At 47.9% G+C, this 22,613-nt stretch overlaps 1 protein-coding gene across 1 annotated transcript in view; it reads right to left on the minus strand.

Annotated features, from left to right (window-relative positions):
- The window catches only part of TOPAZ1 (testis and ovary specific TOPAZ 1), a gene marked incomplete at its 5' end in the record, with an annotated part of 460,121 nt that overhangs the window by 292,292 nt on the left and 145,216 nt on the right, over nucleotides 1–22,613 (minus strand). Inside the window, one exon of the mRNA XM_082257639.1 lies at nucleotides 168–283. Coding sequence (XP_082113765.1) covers nucleotides 168–283 — 116 coding nt within the window. The remainder of the gene's footprint in view (nucleotides 1–167; nucleotides 284–22,613) is intronic.

A 22,613-nucleotide genomic window follows, 5' to 3' on the forward strand; every position in this document is an offset into this window, starting at 1 on the left:
ACCAACAACCCGTGTAGAGATGAAAAGACTAGTAAATACCAAATAAAACAGGGTAATAACACTGTATTAAGTATTTTACTTAAAAACACAGACCCATGTTTAATATGCTTCCAGAGATGTGCCAATAAATATTATTTAGCCTAGCACATTTGCAAGCAATCACTCACTTTGATTTCACAGATAGCAGGAAGCTAATAGCTGCCCTTGAATTGGGGAGCTGGTTCACGGTTTCTATTATATAGTTGATTTGTGGTAATGTAAGTATCATTCCAAGATCAAGACACTGTCAAGAAGTAAAAGAAAAAAAAATATTTAGTGACATTATCGGACATGAAATGACATAAGCAATTAAAACCTACATTGTGTAAAAAAATGTGAAAGAAAAAAAAACAAAACACACTGAAGAAAAAACATAGAATGTTTTCTTTAGTATCTATGCGTGGCATAGCTGTAACATTTTAAATACTTTATACTTCTGGGTTTACTATTTCTGCCAGATCCCACTGTGGCTTGGGGCTCACATCAACTAATGTCGCAAATCCAATAGCAGATCTTGCACCAGATGACAAGAAAAATGACTGTCTGGATTGGCGTCCAAAGAAAATGGAGGGACTTGAATGGTGCCTATCCCAAAGAAACTACACACATAGATCCACCTTGTATTTGTGAACCACCAGATGAGGTGAACGACAGGACAATGCAGCCAGCTACGACAAGTAATAGCCACCAAGAGAGCTAACTTGTGTGTCAAAGTGAGCAGAGGAATTTCACGAACATTTTTTTTTTTTTTTTCCTGGTTCAAACATTTTATTGGAGAACAAAGTAAACAGGTAACAACAATTGGTAAACAGAGTGACAAGATAAGTACAAGCCAGATGCCCTAACAAAATAATGGATACAATAACCATGGGTCAAACTTAGGAGTAGGTAGATAAGAGGCAACCAGGGGGGCTGTGGCCAGGACTCTGCAACCGGCGTAGCCAACCCATAGGCACCCCATAAAGGGAACACTCTGTGCCCAGGTGGGGAGGGGCGGCCAAGCAGCAGGCGAAGCAAGGGTGAACAAAGCCCAGTAGCTCAGTAGTACGTGAGAAGGGATAAATGTGTGCGATAATCCACATGGTAATGCAACTAGACAGGGGAAACAGAGAATACAATAAGTAAAACCAGGAAAAGCAGGCCACAAACCAGGGAGCCTGCGGGTGCACTCTAGTTCTTGACAGGCTCAAACAGGTGTGTTGTTGGTGCCAGAACAAATCACGTAGGGAGGCAGAGAAGGAAAAAAAGGGGGGTGGAGAAGGGAGGTTCGCCGGGGGGGGGGGGGGTTAATATCAGGGCAGTAGGAGGGAGGTGTCAAAATTGGATGGAAGAAGATTGTCAACCCAAGGTTGCCAAAGTCTACTGTACTTGTCTATTTCATCTATTAGAACCGCCTCAATTTTGGCGTGTATCATGGCTGTGGTGACCCGCTCTTGACCTCAGGCAAGGAGAGGTGCGGGGACTTCCATGCTCTTGCAATGGTTTGTTTGGCTGCCGTGGTGACTTGGAGGAATAGTTTGTGCTTAGAGTTAGATACAGTGTCCGGCTTCACATTGAGTAACGCAAAGAGGGGGTCAGGTGCAATTGATTCAGCCATCAAGATAGAGAGGATTTGGAAGACAGCTTGCCAGAAGGATTTTACTATTGGGCAAGTCCACCAGATGTGCATGTGCATGCCCGCCTCCAGGCAGCCTCGGAAGCAGGGTAGGAATTTTGCAATACGTGAGGGTACCAAGTACCACCTCATCAGCACTTTGTAATTGGTTTCCAAGGCAACTATATTTTGGGAGGCCGCTTTTGTCACTTGCCAGATCTTAGCCCAGGCCTCAGTATCTAAGGAGGACCTCAGATCCTGTTCCCATTTAGCAGCATAAGTGGGGGGGGGGGGCGGGTGTTGTCAGGGGAGTCCGTGAGTCTGGAGTACAGCTGGGAAATTAGGCCCCGGGTGTGTGGGTCACGGTGGCAGGCATGTTCGAAAGCAGTCATGGTGGGCAGAGAAGAGTCAGTGCGGATGCAATTGGCATAAAAGTGTTTTAGTTGGAGGTAGCGGAAAATCTCAGAGCTCCGTAGGTGGTGGGACTCACAAAGCGTAGAGAAAGGCTTAATAGTGTCGGATGCTATCAGAGTGTGTGCCCGAAGTAGACCAGCTGACGCCCAGTGTCGGAAGGACGAGGGGGATTCCCAGGCCGGGAGAAAGGATGGGTTGCGTAGAAAGGAAAGCAGCGGGTTGTGTGGTTAATGTAGCTTGAATTTGAATTTAAGGGCGTCCCAGAGGCGTAGGGAGTGGCGCATGACGGGATTAGAGATGGACCTACGATTGGGGGGAGTAAGCCATAATAAGTTAGCTACAGAGAGGGGGTCACATTCAACCATTTCCAGGGATACCCAGAGTGGGACTTCGCAGGTGGCATGCCACTTGGGTAGTTGGGCCAGCTGGGCTGCCTGGTAGTATTTGGTAAAGTGTGGGAGGCCTAAGCCGCCTCAGAGTTTGTGGAGAAAGAGTGTTCTGCGGGGTATTCTAGGTCTAGACTTGCCCCAGACGTATGTGAAGGTGCGTCGCTGAAGCTGGCGAAGGTAGTAAGAGGGGACATTAATCGGGAGCACCCGGAAGAGATACAGAATCTTAGGCAGAATGGCCATCTTAGCGACAGTGATGCGCCCCATCCAGGCTAGAGGTATGGAGGACCAAGATGTCATCAAGTTCGTGAGATGACGAAGCATGGGGGGGTAGTTAGCCGAAAACAACTCCAGCGGGTCCGCCGTCAACTTAATCCCCAGGTAGGGTAGGGAGTGCTGCGCCCAGGAGAAGGGGAGCACCAGACGTAGTTGTGAAAGGAGAGAAGGGGGCAGAGACACATTGAGAGCACGCGACTTACCAGGGTTAACAGTCAGGCCTGAAAGGTGTGCGAACTGGGACAGGGTAGCGAGGAGGTTGGGCACCGAAATGAGAGGGGACGTAAGGAACAAGAGGATGTCGTCCGCGAAGAGACACAGTTTGTGGTGGAAGCCCCCAAATTCAAGACCTTTTATGTCAGGATTGGCGCGGATTTTGTGTGCTAGGGGCTCTATTGCTAGTGCAAAGAGGAGGGGAGATAAAGGGCAGCCTTGCCTAGTGCCAGCCTGAATAGGGAAGGGGGATAAGCGGAAGCGGACAAACGCTGATGGGGAAGAATAGAGCGATGATATCCAAGAGAGAAAGTGAGGACCAAAACCCCATCTGTGTAATACGGTTTGTAAGTAGGACCAGGAGAGGGAGTCAAATGCTTTTCTAATGTCAAGGGAGACAAAGCAGGCAGGGATGTTACGACGACGTGCGAGATAGGTTAGGTGTATAGCCCTGCGAACGTTGTCTCCGGCTTGTCGGCAGGGAATGAATCCGGTTTGGTCTATTTCGCGAACATTTTTAAAGGATGGTTTCTGAAGAACCAACAGCACCAAACTGAGGTCCCACGGAGGGAACAGAGACGTCACAGAGGGAGCCAGGTGGCAGACCTCCTGAACATAGGTTTGAACTAAGGAATTTGTAGCCATTAGGCATTACAAGAAAATTAGCAGGGCCGATATCTGGCCTTTGATGGTACCTAAGGCCAAACGCTGATCTACACCTCTTTGGAGAAACTCCAAGACATGAGACATCGAGAGGGAACAGGGGGAAACCCGCCCGAGACTCACACCAAGTAATGTACGTCCTCCAGACTCGATGGTAAATCTTCCTAGCAGTAGATTCTAGCTTTTAACAATGTAGGAATCACCGATTCAGCTCCTAGCTTTCGACAGCCAGGCCGTCAAAGCCAGCTACTGTAAAGCAGGATTAAAGATCGGTCCTTGAGTGAACAGATCTTCTCAAAGAGGAAGTCACCAAGGGACATCGGCGACCAGCTGCACTAGGTCTGCATACCAGGACCTGCGAGGCCAATCCGGTGCCACTAGGATGACCGGAATCCCTTCTGCCTCCATCCTTCTCAGAAGTCTTGGCAGAAGACTCAGCGGAGGAAATGCATACATTAGACGGTATTGGCTCCAAGAAGCTACAAGAGCGTCCGTGACGTCAGCCTTAGAATTACGAGACCTTGCTACGAACCTCTGCAACTTCCTGTTGAGACGAGAGGCCAACAGGTCCACATTGGGAGTCCCCCACCTGAGGCACAGTTGATGAAAAACCTCCTGGTGGAGAGACCATTCTCCCTGATCAACTTCTGCCGACTGAGGTAATCCGCCTGCCAATTTTATGCCGCTGGAACAAAGCATTCTACCCATCTTAGAATGCCGGCTACTTCCCAGGCCGCTAAGGTAATTTGGTGCCCCCTTGATGATTGACATATGCCACGGCTGTGGCATTGTCTGATTGAATCCTTAGGTGCCCCTGTAGACAATTCATCCAATGAATTTGGCAAAGCCGATCGACCGAATTTCCAGGATATTTATTGGCAGAATGGACTCCTCGCGAGTCCAACCCCCGAGCCGGATCCGTACCCAAGACACCTCCCCAACCAGAGAGGCTGGCATCCGTTGTGACCACCATTTAGTACAGGGGGAGAAAGGATTTTCCCTGTGGAAGCACGGCAGGGCGGAGCCACCAGATCAGGGATCCCCTTGTACTCTGGCTCAACAGGATCAGATTGTCTAGATCCTGTGGATTCTTGTTCCATTTGACAAGGATCCCCTTCGAGACCTGGTATTGAACCGAGCAAATGGAACTACCTCGAAGGTGGAGACCATCAGGCCCCAGCACTTGAATGCAAGTCCTGAGGGATGATCCCTGGTTGGACAACAGGAGCCGTGTCGCATCCTGAAACTTCCTGAGTTTCACCTTCGGAAGAAACATGCGGGGTAAGGTCGTGTCCAGGGTCAGGCCCAGATAGTCCAGTTTTGTGGGCGGCACAAGAACAGATTTTTGGAAATTCAGTTTCCATCCGAACTTTTGCAAAGTTTGCATCGAAATGTCCAGATTGTCTTTCAGGGCATTCAGGGACTTTGCTCGCAGAAGGAGAACGTCCAGGTAACCCAGCACCGCAATCCCCTTCTGCCTCAGTAAAGCCAACACCGGGGCCAACACTTTTGTAAACACCCGAGATCAAAGGGTAATGCCACGAATTGATCTTGCTCCTCGCCCACGGCAAAGCGAAGGAAACACTGATGCCCGACATATATTGAGATTTGAAGGTAAGCATCCTTGATATCAATAAAGGCTAGCAAATCCCCTTGATGAAGGGATGCCACCACCGTGTAAATGGATTCCATTCAAAATTTCTGAACCGCACAGAGCGGGTCAAAGCCTTGAAAACCAGAATGGGATGGACCGGACCTTGCCTTCCTTCCTGGGAACAGTAAAACAGGTTTGAATAAAACCCCTGAAAGCGCTCCGATTCGGGAACTGGTACAATGACCCACTTTGAGAGCAGATGCTATACCGCCCCAAGAAGACTTTGTAGACGATCTGGGGACAAACACAGACTGGAAGGAAGCAAGGACCGAAAGTAAATCTTGTACCCGGACCGAATCAACTCGTGGACCCATTTGTCTTGAATCCGGGAGGTCCACGGATCTGGAAAGAAGCGAAGATGTCCCCCCCCCACCATAAGTACGGGTCAGGCAGAAGCGAGCATGCCTGCCGTCCCGTCGGGGGGCCCGCTCTTGACTTACCCGGCCAGGGCCTTTTGGAACCCGCTGCGGAGTTACGGGTGAATTTTGATCCCTGGTCCTTAGATCCCGAAAGACGAAAGGATCGCTTATGGGCCGAGAAGAAGGACCACGCCTGTGACGAGTCTCTCTACTCCTGGCAGACTGTGGAAGCAGCGTACTCTTACCTCCTACCCTTAATGATCTCCTCCATGGAAGCACCCCCGAACAAGCGGTCTCCTACAAAGGGGAGATCAGCCGCATCACAGAAATACTGCAACCCCTGGACTAACTGGTCGGCTAGCTCCACCAGGTCAGAACGAGGATGTCCACAATCCAAATCCTGGCACAGCAACTTGGCCCATTCCGTTATTGTCTGTGAAACCAAAGTTATGGCAAACACTGGCCGCAAAATGGAAACGGCCATGGTGAAACGGTATCGTACCAGATATTCAGCTCTCTTGTCAAAGGAGTCCTTAAAGGACGGACAGTCCTCCACCGTAAGGAGGGTGGCTTTATTCAACCTGGAAACCTGAGAGTCTACCACGGGTGGTACTGTCAGTTTCTTTAGCAGGGACTCTTCAAACGGATACCTTCTAGCAAAGCGCTTAGGGACCCAGACAGTGTGTTTGTCGGGAAAGGGGAATACCTTTGCTGCCTTGGAGGTTCTGTGGGTACCAAACTGCACCGTTGCAGCTAACGCAGAGGTAGCTGTGTCCTCCAATTTTAAAGTTTCCGGCACTAATACAATCAATGCATCCACCAGCGCCTTTTCATGCGTGACTATAGTGGAAGATTAATCATCCTCACTATCAGAACACTCAGGGTGCATGGACGCAGACCCATTAGGTTGACTCGCGTCCGGGGTGGCCAAATCCACCTTATGTGAGGAAGCAGAGGATGCAGGTGAAGGTGGAGGACACTTTTTACTCGTCCTATTTTGGAAGACCAAATCTACTTTAGACACGAGTGACTGCAGGACCGCCGTCATAGCAGACAAGGCGGACTGGGACCCCGCAGGTCCCGCAGCCTCAGAGAGGGGGTCAAACGGTGACACGTGCTCCAGGGACTCCATTGGTTAACCTAGAACCGTCAGCAAAATGTGTAAAATTGCTGTGAAAAAAATACCAACCCAACGCTGCACCAGCAGTACTACAAATCTCTGTGCACCAAATCGCTATAGTAGCAAAATAGAGCCAAATAACCCCCGCAGGGACACAACATCCCCTTCACAGAGGTGTTAGGCTGCACGCTGTGCGGTGATCAGAGATGAAGTTCGAAGAACTGCCACTAGAGGTCCACCACCATATCACCTCGCCCATAGACTCCAAAAACATGGCCGCCGATTGATAGTAATGGGAAACTATAAGAAAATGGCCGCCGGACTACACAAACATGGCTGCCGATAGATACAGCAGCCATCCTCAACAAAATGGTGGCTGCACGCAGCGCCCACGTGGCTCCCAGGACCCTCCAAGAACCACTAGATACAGTTGGACAGCAAGGGGGGACCCCGCTAGGGACCCCCACCAGGACCACCCCCTTAAAAAAAAAAAAGCGTTTGTGCCACCGGCAGGGCACATCCCCCCAGCACCCGCTTGACACCCCCACCATAAAAATCAGGCATGGCCGCCCGGAGGGAGGGGGGAGAAGCTAAGTATGGGTAAATAGGGGGTGGTCTGCAGTGGGACCCTGATATTGAGGTGGTGCGTAAAGTGGGAAGGAAGGTAACTTGGGGGTCCTACCAACCCAGGGAGGGGCCCACATCCACCCCAAGGGGCCACCAGAGGGGCGGGGGGACACTACTTACCGCACCATGGGACCAGGCGGGCACTTCTCCAGACAGACCACCCGCCATCTTGGCATGGGGGGTGTTGGGGGACAGAGGTACGCTGCGACATCGTGACCAGGGCTATGCGTCCTCACGAGGCGTATAACTCGCTGGCCAGCCCCAGTCCAGTGGGGCTATGTTGTGGCCCACCCAGAGCGGAGCTAAGGTCGGATTCCACTCGCTGGCCAGACTGGGAAGACCGTAAGGATTTAAGATATCCAGTCCATTGCCCAGTCCGGCAGTTGATGGTTGTTCTCACAGGAACAGAAAATAATAAAAAAAAACATTTTGTTTAAAAAGGAAAAAATGCTGGGACCAGAGATCCCAGCAAGGAACTAGGTCCATTCTCCAGACTAAGCAGAAAAAAAAACTGAAGTCCTATAGCAGGAAGTGGGAGTATACCCCCCTGGGACTGCCCTATAGGCGTGGCCAAATTTTTTCCCGCCAACTGTCCTATGGAGAGCAGCATAAACCCATCGGTCAAGAAGATATGGAGCTGGGTCCGTCAATGAACGAAAAAGAAAAAAAGTTAATTATAGTTTATGACTAATCAACACAGCAAAAGGGCGATTAGTAATATTTAAAAGCAATAAATCCATGTTTAAAACAATGTGCAAACAAGTATTAACATTCCCCCTAATTGTAGTATATTCAAGCTACAATATTTATATATATATATGAAAACACATTAAAGCGGAGCTCCACCAAAAAGGGGAAGTACCGCTTTAAGAACTTGTTCCCCACTCCTCTTGAATAATTGGCACTTTTGAGGAGCAGGTACGCAATTTTGACAGGTACCAGCTCCCACTTCCGCTCCGACCGCGTAGACCAGTGATGGTGAACCTTGGCATCCCAGATGTTTTTGGGAAATACATTTCCCATGTTGCTCAACTACACTGCAAAGTGCATGAGTATCATGGGAAATGTAGTTCCAAAACATCTGGGGTGCCAAGGTTCGCCATCACTGGCCTAGGAGATCGGAGCGGACGTTCCCCTCCCCCCCTGAAGTCTTTTAGGACACATGACAGGTCCCCAAAAGACTGCATCCACCATTTACAATGCACTGCATGTGCATGCACAGTGGGCACCCGGCTGTGTTGTCACAGCCGGGTGCCCATAGTGAAGATGCTGGTGCCGAGCACACCGCTGGATCGTTGGACAAGTGAGTGTCTGTTTTTTTAAAAGTCAGAAGCTACTGTTTTTATAGCTGCTGCTTTTTTTTTTCCACAGGAGACTGGAACTCCGCTTTAAGGCAGGCCCTACATGGTTCAAAACTTGGCCGGAACGGAGCTGCAACCGGCCAAGATTCAAACCATGTATGGACAGGCTAAATGTAACAAGTTGATCAATTGATCAACTTGGGTACAACCAGCTTTCTGGATTTTACTTGCGATTTTCGCTAGCAGGTGGAATAACTGCTAGCAATATTATTATCCTGCCAAGCCATTGTATTCTCCTGTCTTCCCCCTGCCGGGAGAATACAATGGCTTGGCAGGAAGGATTCCTACATCAACACAGTCTGCGTTGACGGACAAATAAATTAAGTTTCAAGAGAAGGGCTACTAGTACTGCCCATGAAATATACAGTAAAACCTTGGATTGCGAGCATAATTCGTTCTGGAAACATGCTTGTAATCCAAAGCACTCTTATATCAAAGCAAATTTCCGCATAAGAAATAATGGAAACTCAGATGATCCGTTCCACAAGTCCTTCAGTTTATAGTCTATATACAAAAATTATAGCAATGTGATAGGTTGTGTAACCATAAAATGTCCATCCACAATATGCAGCCTTCCCAAGGGGATTAGAAGCAAAATCTAGCAGAGCTACAGAATATAAGAGAGATGAGAGGTGTATCTAAGTGTAGCAATATGGTTACATTTATTGAAGGTTCAACATTTAGCAACTCACATTGTTGATGATTAAAATAGGCACATCTAATTATGCAGGCATCCGGGGTAAAGCTGTCCACATAGACCATCTTCTGTCTTCTGACCCACCGGCTCTCACCACTTTCAGTCTGCAATCCTGACCGGGAAGAATAGCCTGCAGTAAAGTGATCTGAAAGTGAGGCTTTAAATCACTCGTGGAGTGCAGCGGGGAAGGGATGATGAAGATGGCTGTGCAGAAGATGGTCTATGTGGACAGCTTTACCCCAGATGCCTGCATATTTAGATGTGCCTGTTTTAATCATCAACCATGTGAGTTGCTAAATATTGAACCTTCATTAAATGTAACCATATTGCTACACTTTAGAGGCTCCTCTTTTCTTTTTTATACATGACGCTACTTGTATATCAAGACATCGCTTGTATATCAAGTCAAAATTTATTTAAAAAATTTGCTTGTCTTGCAAAGCGCTCTCAAACCAAGGTTTTACTGTATATAAATCTATTGAATAAGATGAGAGGGTTTCAGTTGTCAATTGTGGGGGGGGGGGGGGGGGGGGGATACAATCTTGTGACACGTTTTGCAGGTATGCTTCCTCTGGAGATGGGTGTCCCAAAAAAGATTTTTAAAACACTTTGTAGACACAATTCTTTTCTTTTGCGACATCTGAGTGATAGATGTAGCCAGGACCCGGAGAGAAAGCAGACAAAGAAGCTCTGGTGGTTGAGCACATCAACCACCAGAGCAGATCTTACACGCTAGGATTTAGTGATCCTTTGCTTCTGTCTGCTTTCTCTCCTCTCCGGATACTCACTACATCTATCACTCGCATATATCGCAAAAGGGGTTTAGCTTATTCCTGTATACAACATAGCTTCAGTTCATGTACATTTTGGGGGATTGTTGAAAATAACTGGATTTTTGACTTACCGTAAAATCCTTTTCTCTTAAGTTCATTGACGAATGCAGTTCTCTCTGATCCATATCAGTAGGGTTATACTGCCCCCTACAGGAGTGGGACACTAGGCAGAAAAAAGTTCTGGCTACACCTATGGGCAGTCCCGGAGGGTACACCCTCTCTGTTCCTGTATAGGATGTCAGTTTTGTATCAAAGCAATGTCAGAAAGTAACACCAGCCCAACTCAAAATAGAGGGGCAGGTACTGCATCCATTAATGAACTTAAGAGAAAAGGATTTTAAGGTAAGTCAAAAACCCAGTTTTCTCTATTGTTCATTGACAGACGCAGTGCTCTCTGATCCATATCAGTAGGGACGTCCCAAAGCAGTGCCATAAAATGAGGGTGGGAACAGCAGAAAACAACAAGTCCCCAAAGGCTAAACATAGCCAACCCGGCAACATAGGACTCAGCAGAAACAAAGGTGAGGCCCACCTGAAACAAACAGTAAACACCCTCAAGGAAGGCCAAAAGCCCTCCAGACAGCAGCCAGCAAAAAAACTTTGCTGCCAAAAGAGGCATCTGTGGATGCCAACACATCCACCTTATAAAATGTGGCAAAGTTATGAACAGACTAGTCGTCTTGCAACCTGGAGCACAGATGCTAGTATGGCGAAAAAGCCCAGGAAGCACTAGGCGCCCGAGTAGAATGCGCCGAAACAGGGAAAGGCAGGACCTGACCCTTGATTGAATAAGCCTGCACCACCATCTGTCTAAGCCATCTGGGAAAAGCCGCAGCAGACGCAGGTAGTACGGTTCATGGGCCATCCGTTAGTACAGAGAGCGAGCCTGACTTATGAAAAGACTCAGTAGTCGCCAAGTATACCTTGAGTGTCCGAACTCTATCCAGAAAATGCAATGCAAATTCCGCAGGATGTAAGGGTTTAGGACACAAGATGGTAATACAATGCCCTTGTTCAAGTGAACACTAGAAAACACCCTCGGAGGGGAGGACGGATCCGGACGAAGTACCACTTGTCTCCATGAACCAACATATAGGGAGAACAACAGGACAATGTCGCTAGTGCCGACACCCTGCACGCAGAGTGAGAGCAACCAGAAGGCCACCTTCTGTAAAAGGTAGGCAGGGAATACCCCTAAATACTTGCAAAAGGAGGTTCTGGAAGAACCGACTGCACCATCAAGGGCCCCAGTTGGTGACAGAGGTTGCACCGGAAGTACCAGGTGTCGCACCCCCTGGAAGAGGTTACGCATCAGGGAATGGGCGGCTACTGCCTTTGGAAAAAAATAAATTGCCAAAGCCGAAACCTGACCCCTGACTGTACTCAAGGCCAACTTGTGAGCAACTCCCCGTTGAAGAAAGCCAAGATCCTGACCACCGAGTAAGAGTGAGGGGCAACCCAAAGAGACTCACACCACGCAATATACGACTTTCTCGTATGGAGAAAAAATCATCCTAGAAGTCGCTTCCCAAGCTTTAACCACTTAAGCCCCGGAGGATTTGGCTGCTAAAGGACCAGGGGTTTTTTTGCGCTTTTTTACTGCGTGACTTTAACGGACAATTGCGCGGTCGTGCGACGCTGTACCTAAACGAATTTGACGCCCTTTTTTTCCCACAAACAGAGCTTTCTTTTGGTGGTATTTGATCACCTGTGCGATTTTTTGATCACGCGCTATAAACAAAAAAAGAGCGTAAATTTTGCAAAAATAACAATATTTTTCACATTTTTTTATATGAAATTCCCCAAAAAAAAAGTAAAAATCAAAATTTTTTAACATTTTTCGGCCAATTTGTTTTATGCTACCTATGTTTGGTAAAAAAAATCGCAAAAAGCGTATTTTGATTGGTTTGCGCAAAAGTTATCGCGTTTACTAACAAAGGGAAAGATTTTTGGTTTTTTTTTTTTTTAACGCGTAATGGCGGCGATCTGCGATTTTTTTTTCGGTACTGCGACATTGCGGCGGACAGATCGGACCCTTGACTGACATTTTTGACACTTTTGGGGTTACCAGTGACATTACTGCAGTAATCAGTGCTATACATATGCACTGTTACTGCAAAAATGACACTGGCAGGGAAGGGGTTAACTTTATTGGACAGGGAGGGGTTAAGTGTGTCCTAGGGGCGTGATTCTAACTGTGTAGGGACATTCCTATTGGTGTAAAAGCAAAGATCAACCGTTCTACATAGTAGAACGGTCAGATCTCCACTTTTACACAGGGAGAACTGACAGGCAGCTTGTTTACACAAGCTGCTCTGTCTTTCTCCCTTCACAGGAGCGATCGCAGTGTGACTGGCGGACATCGAGTCCGCCGGTCACACGCACTGACTTGCCTGTGAACGAGCCGCGATAGGCTCGCAAGTCAGTGACAGGCGAGTGACGTACCGATACGTCACTCTGCCTGGCCGGGGCTGACCGCCGCAGTATATAGTCGTGCGGCGGTCGGCAACCGGTTAAGCAGGGTGGGAATCACCAAAGCAGACAATCCCCTGTCCTTCAGCACCTGGCTTCCAACAGCCAAGCCGACAAAGCCACCGACCATAAAGCCGAATGGAAGATTGGCCCTGGAGACAATAAATCCTCCCTGAGAGGAAGCCTCCAAGAAGTGTCTGCGGCTAGCCTGACCGGGACGGCGTACCAGCTCGGTGGGGCCAGTCCGGAGCCAGGAGAACGACCGGAATCCCTTCCGCCTTGATCCTGTAAAGCATTCTTTGCAGCAACTAGAGAGGAGGAAAGGCAGACAGCAGCTGATATTGACCTCGGCCCATCTGTGAGCACTCTCAAATGACCACACCGGCGTTAGCCTTACGCAGGCAACCATGCTTAACTTCTCAGCATCGTTCATGTTAAACTTAGCGAATGCTCTGCCTATGACAGAACCCGCCAGAGGGTCCCGGGAGCTGGCCACAAAACTTAGCACTATCAAGTAGATGCAACGCCAACAGGTCCACGACTGGAGTGCCCCAATGAAGGCACAACTGCTGGAACACCTCCAGATGAAGGGACCATTCCCCTGCATCCAAGCCCTGTCGACAGAGGCAATCCGCCTGTCAATTTTCAACACCTGGAAAGGGAACAGCGGAGAGAGCTGGAACAAGGTGCTTCGCCCAACGAAGAATGCCTGTCACTTCTAATGCCGCAAGGACACCCATGGTGCCCCCTTGGTGAATGACATAAGCCAGGGTCGTGGCGTAGTCAACTGAATGTGCACTGGACAGCTGTAGGTGCCGGTCCGGTGAACTAGGCAAAGCCGGATCGCTATCAGTTCACAGGACATTGTTTGGTAACCTGGATCCTCCAGAAGCGAGACCAAGGAGTAACGCCACAAACCAATAGATATCCTTCCCCATGGCAAGAACGGAGAACCCATCAGTGTCCAAAACACAACTGGATGTGAAGGTAGGCATCTGGATGTCTATGCAAAAGAAAAGACACGCTAAATTGACACAATGATAATAAAACCAAAAATTAATGTGACAGTGAACAGTTGCTTCAAATCATACCATAATGGAACAATGGTACAAGTATTTCATTGAAGCAACTGTTCACTGTCACGTTAATTATTGGTTTTATTATCATTGTGTCAATTTAGCGTGGCTTTTATTTTGCATTTATTATTTGGTGTTTCCCACTACAGCTGCAGCTTTCACATTCATACATATTTCACTTTTTGAATATTATTAATCAATTCACATTGGTTTATTTAATTTTTCACTTTTGTGCTTAGCGCGGTTATTTTTTGTATAATCTTGATGTCTATGGAGGGCAGGAATCCCCCTGATGTAGGGCAGCCACCATTGTGCGAACCGATACCGTGTTGAAGTTTTGATCCGCACGGAACCATCAAAGGGCCAGAAGGCCCAGCTCGTTGAACCAAAGCATGAACTGCCCCACAGGGCGCCTACAAGCGATCCGGGGACAGACGTACATTGGAAGAGAAAAACCTCACCCGAAAAGACGGATGAAAACTCAACTTGCAACTGGATCGCATGACCTCCTGAACCCAGCTGCCCGGGATCCGGGCCAGCCTTAGGTCCGAGAACCGGCAAGGACGACCCCCCACCCCACAGATGGGTGAGGACGCACCTTCAGGCCTTGTCCGCAGGTCTGGAAAAGACAAATCTCTTGTTCGCCAGACTAGGGTCGTTTGGAACCACCCGAGGAAGTCTCGAAGGACTTCACCACATCGACTGTCCCCGAGAGACGAAGAAACTGTTGTGAGCCAAAAGGGAGGGACCCCGTCCGCGACAAAGGCCCTAAACCTTATTAGCCTGTGGAAGAAAGGTACTCTTCCCCCCATGAGATCCTTGTATAATGTTATCCAGGTGATCCCCCTGAAAGGGAGTACAGCCCGCGTGATCCTATCCCAAGTCCTTAAAGGATGGGGATTCCTCCACCGGAACAACGGTAGTCTCATTCAGCCTAGAGACCGTACATCCACCATAGGCGGAACAGTCCACTGTACCAGAGACTCCTCAAAAGGGTAACGTCTAGCAGCCGCTTAGACAGTCTCAGACAGGCCCATCCTACATGAGCATGCTAGCAAAATAAGCTGCTCCGGATGGCATGTGAGTGCCCAGATGCTACCTGCGCCCTAGGCGCAGCCACCGCTGCGTTCTCCAAATTGCAGGGTGTCACACACCGAAACAACCAGTGCATCCACCAGCGCCTGTATCATGCGTGGCAGGGGAGGTAGAAATGTCATCATCGGGGTGTGTCCAAGATGGCGCCGGGAGCAGACGTGTGCTAACTGAGCTCCCGATTCCGGCGTTTATACTGTTGAATTCCCTCGGCAGATTACCCTAAGAGCTGGTCACTCGGACCTCTGATCATTGCCTACCATCCGGGGGTGATGCACAAGAGTAAGGGAGGTGTACAAACACGCCGCTTGGCTGAAGCATTGACCATACCACTCAAACTTATGGTAACTATGGCGTCCCAGACTGACCAAACGTCCGTGATCCAGGACCCAGATCCACCTGCCAATTTTGAGACACTCATGCAAGCCATAGTGGATTGTAAGACGGCTCTGACGTCTAAAATTGACAATGTACAGTCAGATATCGGGCTCATATGTAGAGATATGGACACCTTCCAGGACCGAGTGACTGGGGTAGAGCAGCGAGTCTTGGAGGTAGAGGACGCACAGCGAGGATACCATTCGGATATTCAAACGCTTAAAGCTAAGGTTAAACAACTAGAGGCGCGGGCGGAGGATGCAGAGAACCGTAATCGCCGGAATAATCTGCAGATTATTGGTGTTTTCCGGAGGGTTCCGAAGGACCAAACCCTGTGACCTTTATTGAACACCTGCTCCCTTCCATTCTACCAAAGGCTAAGTTTTCTACTTACTTCTCGGTGGAGCGGGCGCATCGGATACCGGCAACACGAGGTCCACCTGGCTCCCCTCCCCGTACGTTTATTTTCAGGTTCCTTCATTATTGTGATCGGGACACTGTCCTACGAGCAGCCCGATCTCAGGGCGAAGTAAAGTTTGAAGGTGGCAAACTTTTTATTTTTCCTGACTATTCTGTTGAAACACAGCGCCAGAGGAAATCATTTGACCAAGCCCGTGCTAAATTAAGGGAAAAGGGGCTGAAATATAGCACTCTGTTTCTGGCTAAACTTCGGGTTCAAGAAGGTGATCATGTGCGCTTCTTTACCTCCCCTAAAGAGGTGCTATCCTGGCTTGAGACATATAAGCAACCCTGAATATGCTTGATGGACTTTGAGGCCACTGGAGATACCTTGCTGCTGTTGTAGCCTTAAATACTGGGCAGGAATATTAACACACTGGTTATGAACTACCCTGATATTTTGTATGGTTAGCCTTTCCTTTTTTTTTAACCACTGCCTTGTCTCCCCCCCTTTTTTTTTCCCTCCCTGTGTTTGCAGTGCATGATAACTCATGATAACTTAAAAGATAACTAATGACAATATATGTATTCCTTATGGGAGAGGTTGGGATATGGCTCCAGCAATGGTGTATTTTCTATTAGATGGGGTTCTTCTGGGAAATATCCCCCTTTTTTTTTTTTTTTGGGGACTCTTTTTTTTTTTTTTTCTCTTCTTATTCTTGATGTACTACGTGGTCAATTTGTGGGACACTTGGGTGATCTGACTTATCTTTTCTTTTTTTCGCCGGAATCTCCCCTCCTCCCTGCTCCTTTTTTTGCGGGGGGGGGGGGAGGGGCAATAGGGTGCCTTCTTTGACACTCACCCCTAGGTGGGACTATGAGGTCCACGGTGGGTGGGATACAAACCCTCTCCAATTTTGGGGGCATGGGTGGGGGGGATGGGGTTTTGAATGTTATTTTGTCATTATGTTCATTATTATGATTCTTTTTTTATTTTTTTTTATTTTGATTATTTGTTTGATTTTTTTGTAGTTGTTTTATTCTTTTATTTTGACTGGCACACAAATTCCTACACACAAATATCAGTATCTAGGATATGGGCGGACACCAAGCAGAGTATTCTTCATCCGGGTCTTGTGGAATATGGTAAGACCCGGTATTTCCCTTTTATCCTTAATAAATGGTCTTATGAGCGGATATGGATTCTTTAACGGTGGTGTCTTGGAACACTAGGGGTTTGAATTCACCTGTGAAACGCTCCTTAATGTTCCAATATCTAAAAACTTTTAACCCTCATATATGTGTCCTTCAGGAGACCCATTTGGTGGGTAGTCGAACACTGGCTCTTAAGAAACCATGGATCGGACATCATTACCACTCTACGTTTTCTACGTATGCTCGTGGAGTCAGTGTCCTCATTCATAAATCTCTTCCATTCAGACTTTTGGACCTTTCTTTAGACCAAGATGGACGATATGTTCTGCTTAATTTACAGGTGTCATCTTTCGACCTATTGCTGGTGGGGTTATATATACCCCCGCCAGCCTCGATTAGGCTGCTGCATAGAATCTCTAAAGAAGTTGCAAAATTTGGGAATGATAATGTACTTATTGTGGGCGATTTCAATATGGTTCCAGACCCGAGTTTGGATAGAATGAATGGGGACTCTTCTTCCCGGTCGGATCTCGCCGGATGGGCCGAGACCTATGGGTTGACGGATCTATGGCGTTGGCACCATCCCCATTCTAGGGAATATACCTGCCATTCCGCCTCTTCTAAATCTTTTTCCCGAATTGATTTAATGTTTGCGGGTGGTTCCCTCTTACCTCGGGTGCGGGAGATTCGGGTACTCTCCCGAGGGATCTCAGATCATGCCCCACTTCTTTTGAATATGGAGCTATCTGGGAACCCCTCTAATAGATTGTGGCGACTATCCAGGTTCTGGATTTCCGATGTCGATATCGACCTCCTTGTAGGACCTCAAATTGCGGCCTTCTGGGAGGTCAATCCTGGCACAGCACCGCCGGCTATGGTCTGGGACGCCTTTAAGGCTTGCACCCGGGGATACTATCAGACTGCCATTGGTCAGACCCAACGACAGACGTGCTGACTTAACGCAGAAAGAAAAAGAAGCAAGAGATATGGAAAATCTATACATTCGTTCTAGAGATCCTACTCATTATGCCCGGTTTCAATCCTTGACCGGAGAAGTAATGGGAATACGAACAGCTCTTAACCAGAAGAAATGACTTTCTCAATCCCAACGCATTTTTGTACAAGGAGAGTATAATGGTAAATTGCTGGCGCAACTATCTAGGGTACAGTATAGCACATATTCAAGATCATTTGGGTGTTTTTCACTCTAATCCAGAAACTATTAACCGTAATTTCACTGATTATCAGGCTTTATATAATACTAGGGTTGACTATTCGGATGACGAACTGGACCAATATCTACAGGAAGTTGACTTTCCAATTCTGACCGATAAATAACGGATTAAATTGGATGCCCCTATCACCCTTTCGGAGCTCCAGGAAGCGGTGGCCTCCTTACAATCTGGTAAAACACCAGGCCCGGATGGAATTCCTGTTGAATTCTACAAGGGCCACTTATATCTTCTGGGCCCCCGTTTATTAGCCACTCTTGCTGGATCTTTGAATGATGGTGAGCTTCCCAAAACCATGAGTGAAGCGGTCATTGTTGTGATTCCTAAACCGGGCAAGGATCCATCATTATGTTCATCATATAGGCCCATTTCTCTACTAAATGTAGATGGGAAGATCCTTTCAAAAATTTTCGCTACCCGACTTAATACTGTCCTCACAAACCTGATCCATCCGGACCAAACCGGTTTCATACCCGAGCGAGGTACGGATATTAATATTCGGAGGCTATGCGGATTACACACATGGCCTTGGTGTCGGGGGCAGGTGTGGTTGCCTCCCTCGACGCCAAGAAAGCATTTGACTCTGTCGAGTGGCCTTTTCTTTGGAGGATCCTAGCCGATTTTGGGTTTGGTCCCAGGCTTGTGTCATGGATTAAGTTGCTTAATGGAAGCCCCACAGCTCGGGTGCGCACTAACTCATCCCTGTCGGATAAATTCCCCTTATTGAGGGGTACCCGACAGGGATGTCCGTTGTCCCTGGCCCTTTTTGCCCTGGCACCGCTCGCGATTATGCTGCGGGCGGACCCGCGGGTCTGTGGCATTAAAGTAGGTGGTATTGAGGAGAAATTGTCCTTATATGCGGATGATACTCTGATTTACCTAGCTGACGCCTCTACCTCATTGCATAGGGCTTTACAACTATTTAATATCTTTGGTCGCTTCTCTGGTATACGTATCAACTGGTCTAAGTCTGTTCTTTTTCCGTTACATCCATTGGTCCCTTTAATTGATACCCAGACACCATTGAAATGGGTTCAGGGTATGATGTACCTGGGTATCAAGGTAGGTCCAACGCTGGATGTTTATCAGCAAGACAATATTGAACCCCTGTTCCTTCAGTTAATCAAGAGGTGTGCGTCGTGGCGTATGCTTCCCTTATCCCCGGTAGGTAGGGTTAACTTACTGAAAATGAGCTACCTTCCGAAGTTTCTGGATTTTTTTCGTAACTCCCCTTATGATATTTCAAAAACGTTTTTCTCCAGATTAGACAGTATGGTAACAACTTTTGTGTGGGCTGGGCGCACTCCGCGTGTTGCCAGGCGTACGCTGCACCTCCCACTCTCAAGAGGGGGTTTAGCGTTTCCTAATTTCCAGCTTTACTTCTGGACGGCTATATTGGTGACGGTCCGGTGGTAATTTTTCCAGCCCAAGTTTAACTCCGCAGTGACATTGGAAGCAGCGTTACTGGGATCCTATGCTGCTCTGAGTAATCTCGTTTTTCGGGGTGAACGGGCGCATCCCCAGACCACCAGTCTGATGAAGACGGTGCTACGGGTATGGGTTCGGGCACGAGCGGTATACAAGAAACCCCTGTATATATCCCCCCACACCCCGTTGTGGGGTAATCCTAATTTAGCACATCTGCAACAACTTCCTGATCCTCAGATATGGGCTGCTAAAGGGATTGTGACCATGAAACATGTTATTAAAGGTGGAAGACTTCCAGGGTTTGAGGTCTTCCAACAATTACACTCATTGCCTAGAACTATGGAATTTCGTTATTGGCAGCTCAGCCATGCTATGCAGGCTCAGTTCCAGTGCCTGGTTGTCCTGGAATCGGACCCTTTGGAAAGAATGCTGACCTTTAAGGTTATAGGTAAGCCTCTTTCTTCTATATACCTGCTGCTATCAACGGATTACAGCCAGTCTCTTTAGAAAATTTATAATAAATGGAAGGGGGATATTCCGGACTTGACTGTTGAGGACTGGGATTACTCGGTTAATAATTATATTCCCTCAATGATAGCGGCTAGGGATAGATTCATACAACTCAAATTTTTACATAGAGCATATTATACGCCTCAACGCCTTGCCAGAATATACCCTATGACTGACCCCTCTTGCACCCGATGTGGGCATGATATTGGCACCTTTTTTTCACGTAGTTTGGTCGTGTCCTGAGCTTGCATCCTTTTGGACGATAGGGGAAATTTTTGATATTATGATCCCATTGCACCCAAAGGTAACTCTATTGAACAATCTTACAGAAGTGGTTGGGGATAAACATGCTAAAATGTGCATCACCTATGCTTTATTTTATGCTAGGAGAGAAATCCTTCTGCGGTGGAAGCTACCTGAGTCTCCCACCCGGACAACCTGGATAGCCGCTGTTACTAAAACGCTTCCATTCTATCGTTTTACGTACGATAGTAGGAACTGTCCTAAGAACTTCGATAAAGTTTGGTCGGCCTGGATTGATGCTGTAGGTGTGCCAATGTCTCCTGTCTCATGATGACAGGAGCAGGATATAATGTACTCCTTCCCTTTTTTTTCTCTTATATACATATATATATATATATATATATATATATATATATATATATATATATATATATATATATATATATATATATATATATACTTCCTTGTTTTGGTTTATTCCCCCCCTTTTTTTTTTCTTCCTCGTTTTTTTATGTACTGATAACCTCTGTGTAGGGTAATGTGCCTTATTTGTAACTGTTTGTCTTGTTTATATGTTTAATAAAAGGAAAAATTTATCTGTAAAAAAAAAAAGAAATGTCATCATCATCCGATGAGACAGGGAGCGAGGTACCAGACCCGGCAGGGAAGCCCACGTCTGCGGCGGTTGAGTCAGACTCAGAATCCGAGACATCAGATGAGGCAGGGGTAGGTGGGGAAACGTTTCAGCGCACCTCCCAACTCCACCCAGGCCCAAATGCTTCCCAAACCTCTGAAAAATGCATTGATGGACAGTGGAGATCCAGAAGGCCCTGGGGCCTCCGTGAGGGGGTCAGGTGGGGACACATGGCCTGCAGGGTCCATAACCCTTAGGAAACCACCTGCAAAATTTGCAAAAAATGAATTTTTTTTTACAGAAGCTGCCCCCCAGAGTTCAGGCAGGCGCTAATTAACCCCCCCCCCCAAAGGGAGAGAGACTACCCTGAGTAACTCACTGTCCCCAAATAGCAATCGGATTTAACCCCTCCATAGGAGGGTCCCAGCGGTGGCTCAGAGAGAGGAGTGAGCCAGAAAGCCACCCGGGATGAAGGGAGGGGCTTCTCCACCAAAAGAACACCTTCAGGCACTCCCACCGGCCTTTACAGCAAAAAAATTCACCGCAAAATGGCCGAAAACAGGTGTACCAAGATGGCCGCCGCCATAGAAGCAGACAAAGCTACAACAAAATGGCGGTCCCTCGAGGCCGGTACGGCAACAGGACTCCACAGGGAGTCCCCCACGCCAGCCCTCCTACACCATCCAGCCCTGGAGGAAACGACCGAGTGCCGTGAACGGTGCACTCCTCGGCCCCCCATGTGGCCTGCACACTAGGCCCCAGCCTCAGGTAGGCCCAAACAGTCCCCCACGTGGAGGAGGGGGGTTCGCAACAGGACAGAGGGAAACCCAGGAGTGTGAGGGTCCGACCGTCCCAGGGAGGGGCCCGCGTCCGCCTCAAAATCTGCCAGGGAAGGGGCGGGGGAACATTTGCTCACCATACCGGGAACACAGGCGGGCGCCATCTCCTGACAGAACCCCACGCCACCGGAGTGGTGGGGCTGTCGGCCAAATAGGAACGCTGCGACATAAGCCTAGACCCGGTTGTATGCATTCCGGTGAGACGTTTTAACTCGCAGGGCCAGTCCCCGTCCAGTGGGACTATGTCACGGCCGACCCAGCATGGAGCTAAGGCCTGCCCGTGCTCGTTGGCCAGACTGGGGTGACTGCTGGATATAGGGATCCAGCCTGTCGCTCAGCCAGGCATAATTGCTTGAAGATCTCATAGGAAAAAAGTTCCGGAGAAAAAAAGGCTAGCTAAAAAAAAAATCTACATAAAAAAATAACTTTTATGCCAAGACCAAAGATCTCAGCAAGGAACTAGGTCCTTACTCCTGACTAGGCAGATTATAACTGACATCCTATGCAGGAAGAGAGAGGGTGTACCCTCCGGGACTGCACATAGGCGTAGCCAGAACTTTTTTCTGCCTAGTGTCCTACTCCTGTAGGGGGCAGTATAATCCTACTGATATAGATCAGAGAGAACTGCGTCCGTCAATATACAATAGAGAAATTCCAAATTTTAAGTTGTCCCCAGAAAAGTAATAGAGGGGAAATCCTCCAGTTGGGACACTAGTTCTGGTGACCTGGGGGTCTCCAAGGAATTCCCATAATTTGCCGGGATTTCCTCTCACTTCCTGTTTAGCTATGGGACAGGAAGTGAAGGGAAATCTCCCCAATGGGACACAGATGGCAAAAAAAAAAAAGTGTCAGAGGTTATAACCCTCCCTTACTCTTTTCAAAATGACAATAAAAGTTTTGCCTAACATTCTACTTT

Source organism: Pelophylax lessonae (genome assembly GCF_965119305.1).
Source record: "Pelophylax lessonae genome assembly, chromosome: 5".
NCBI lineage: Eukaryota > Metazoa > Chordata > Amphibia > Anura > Ranidae > Pelophylax > Pelophylax lessonae.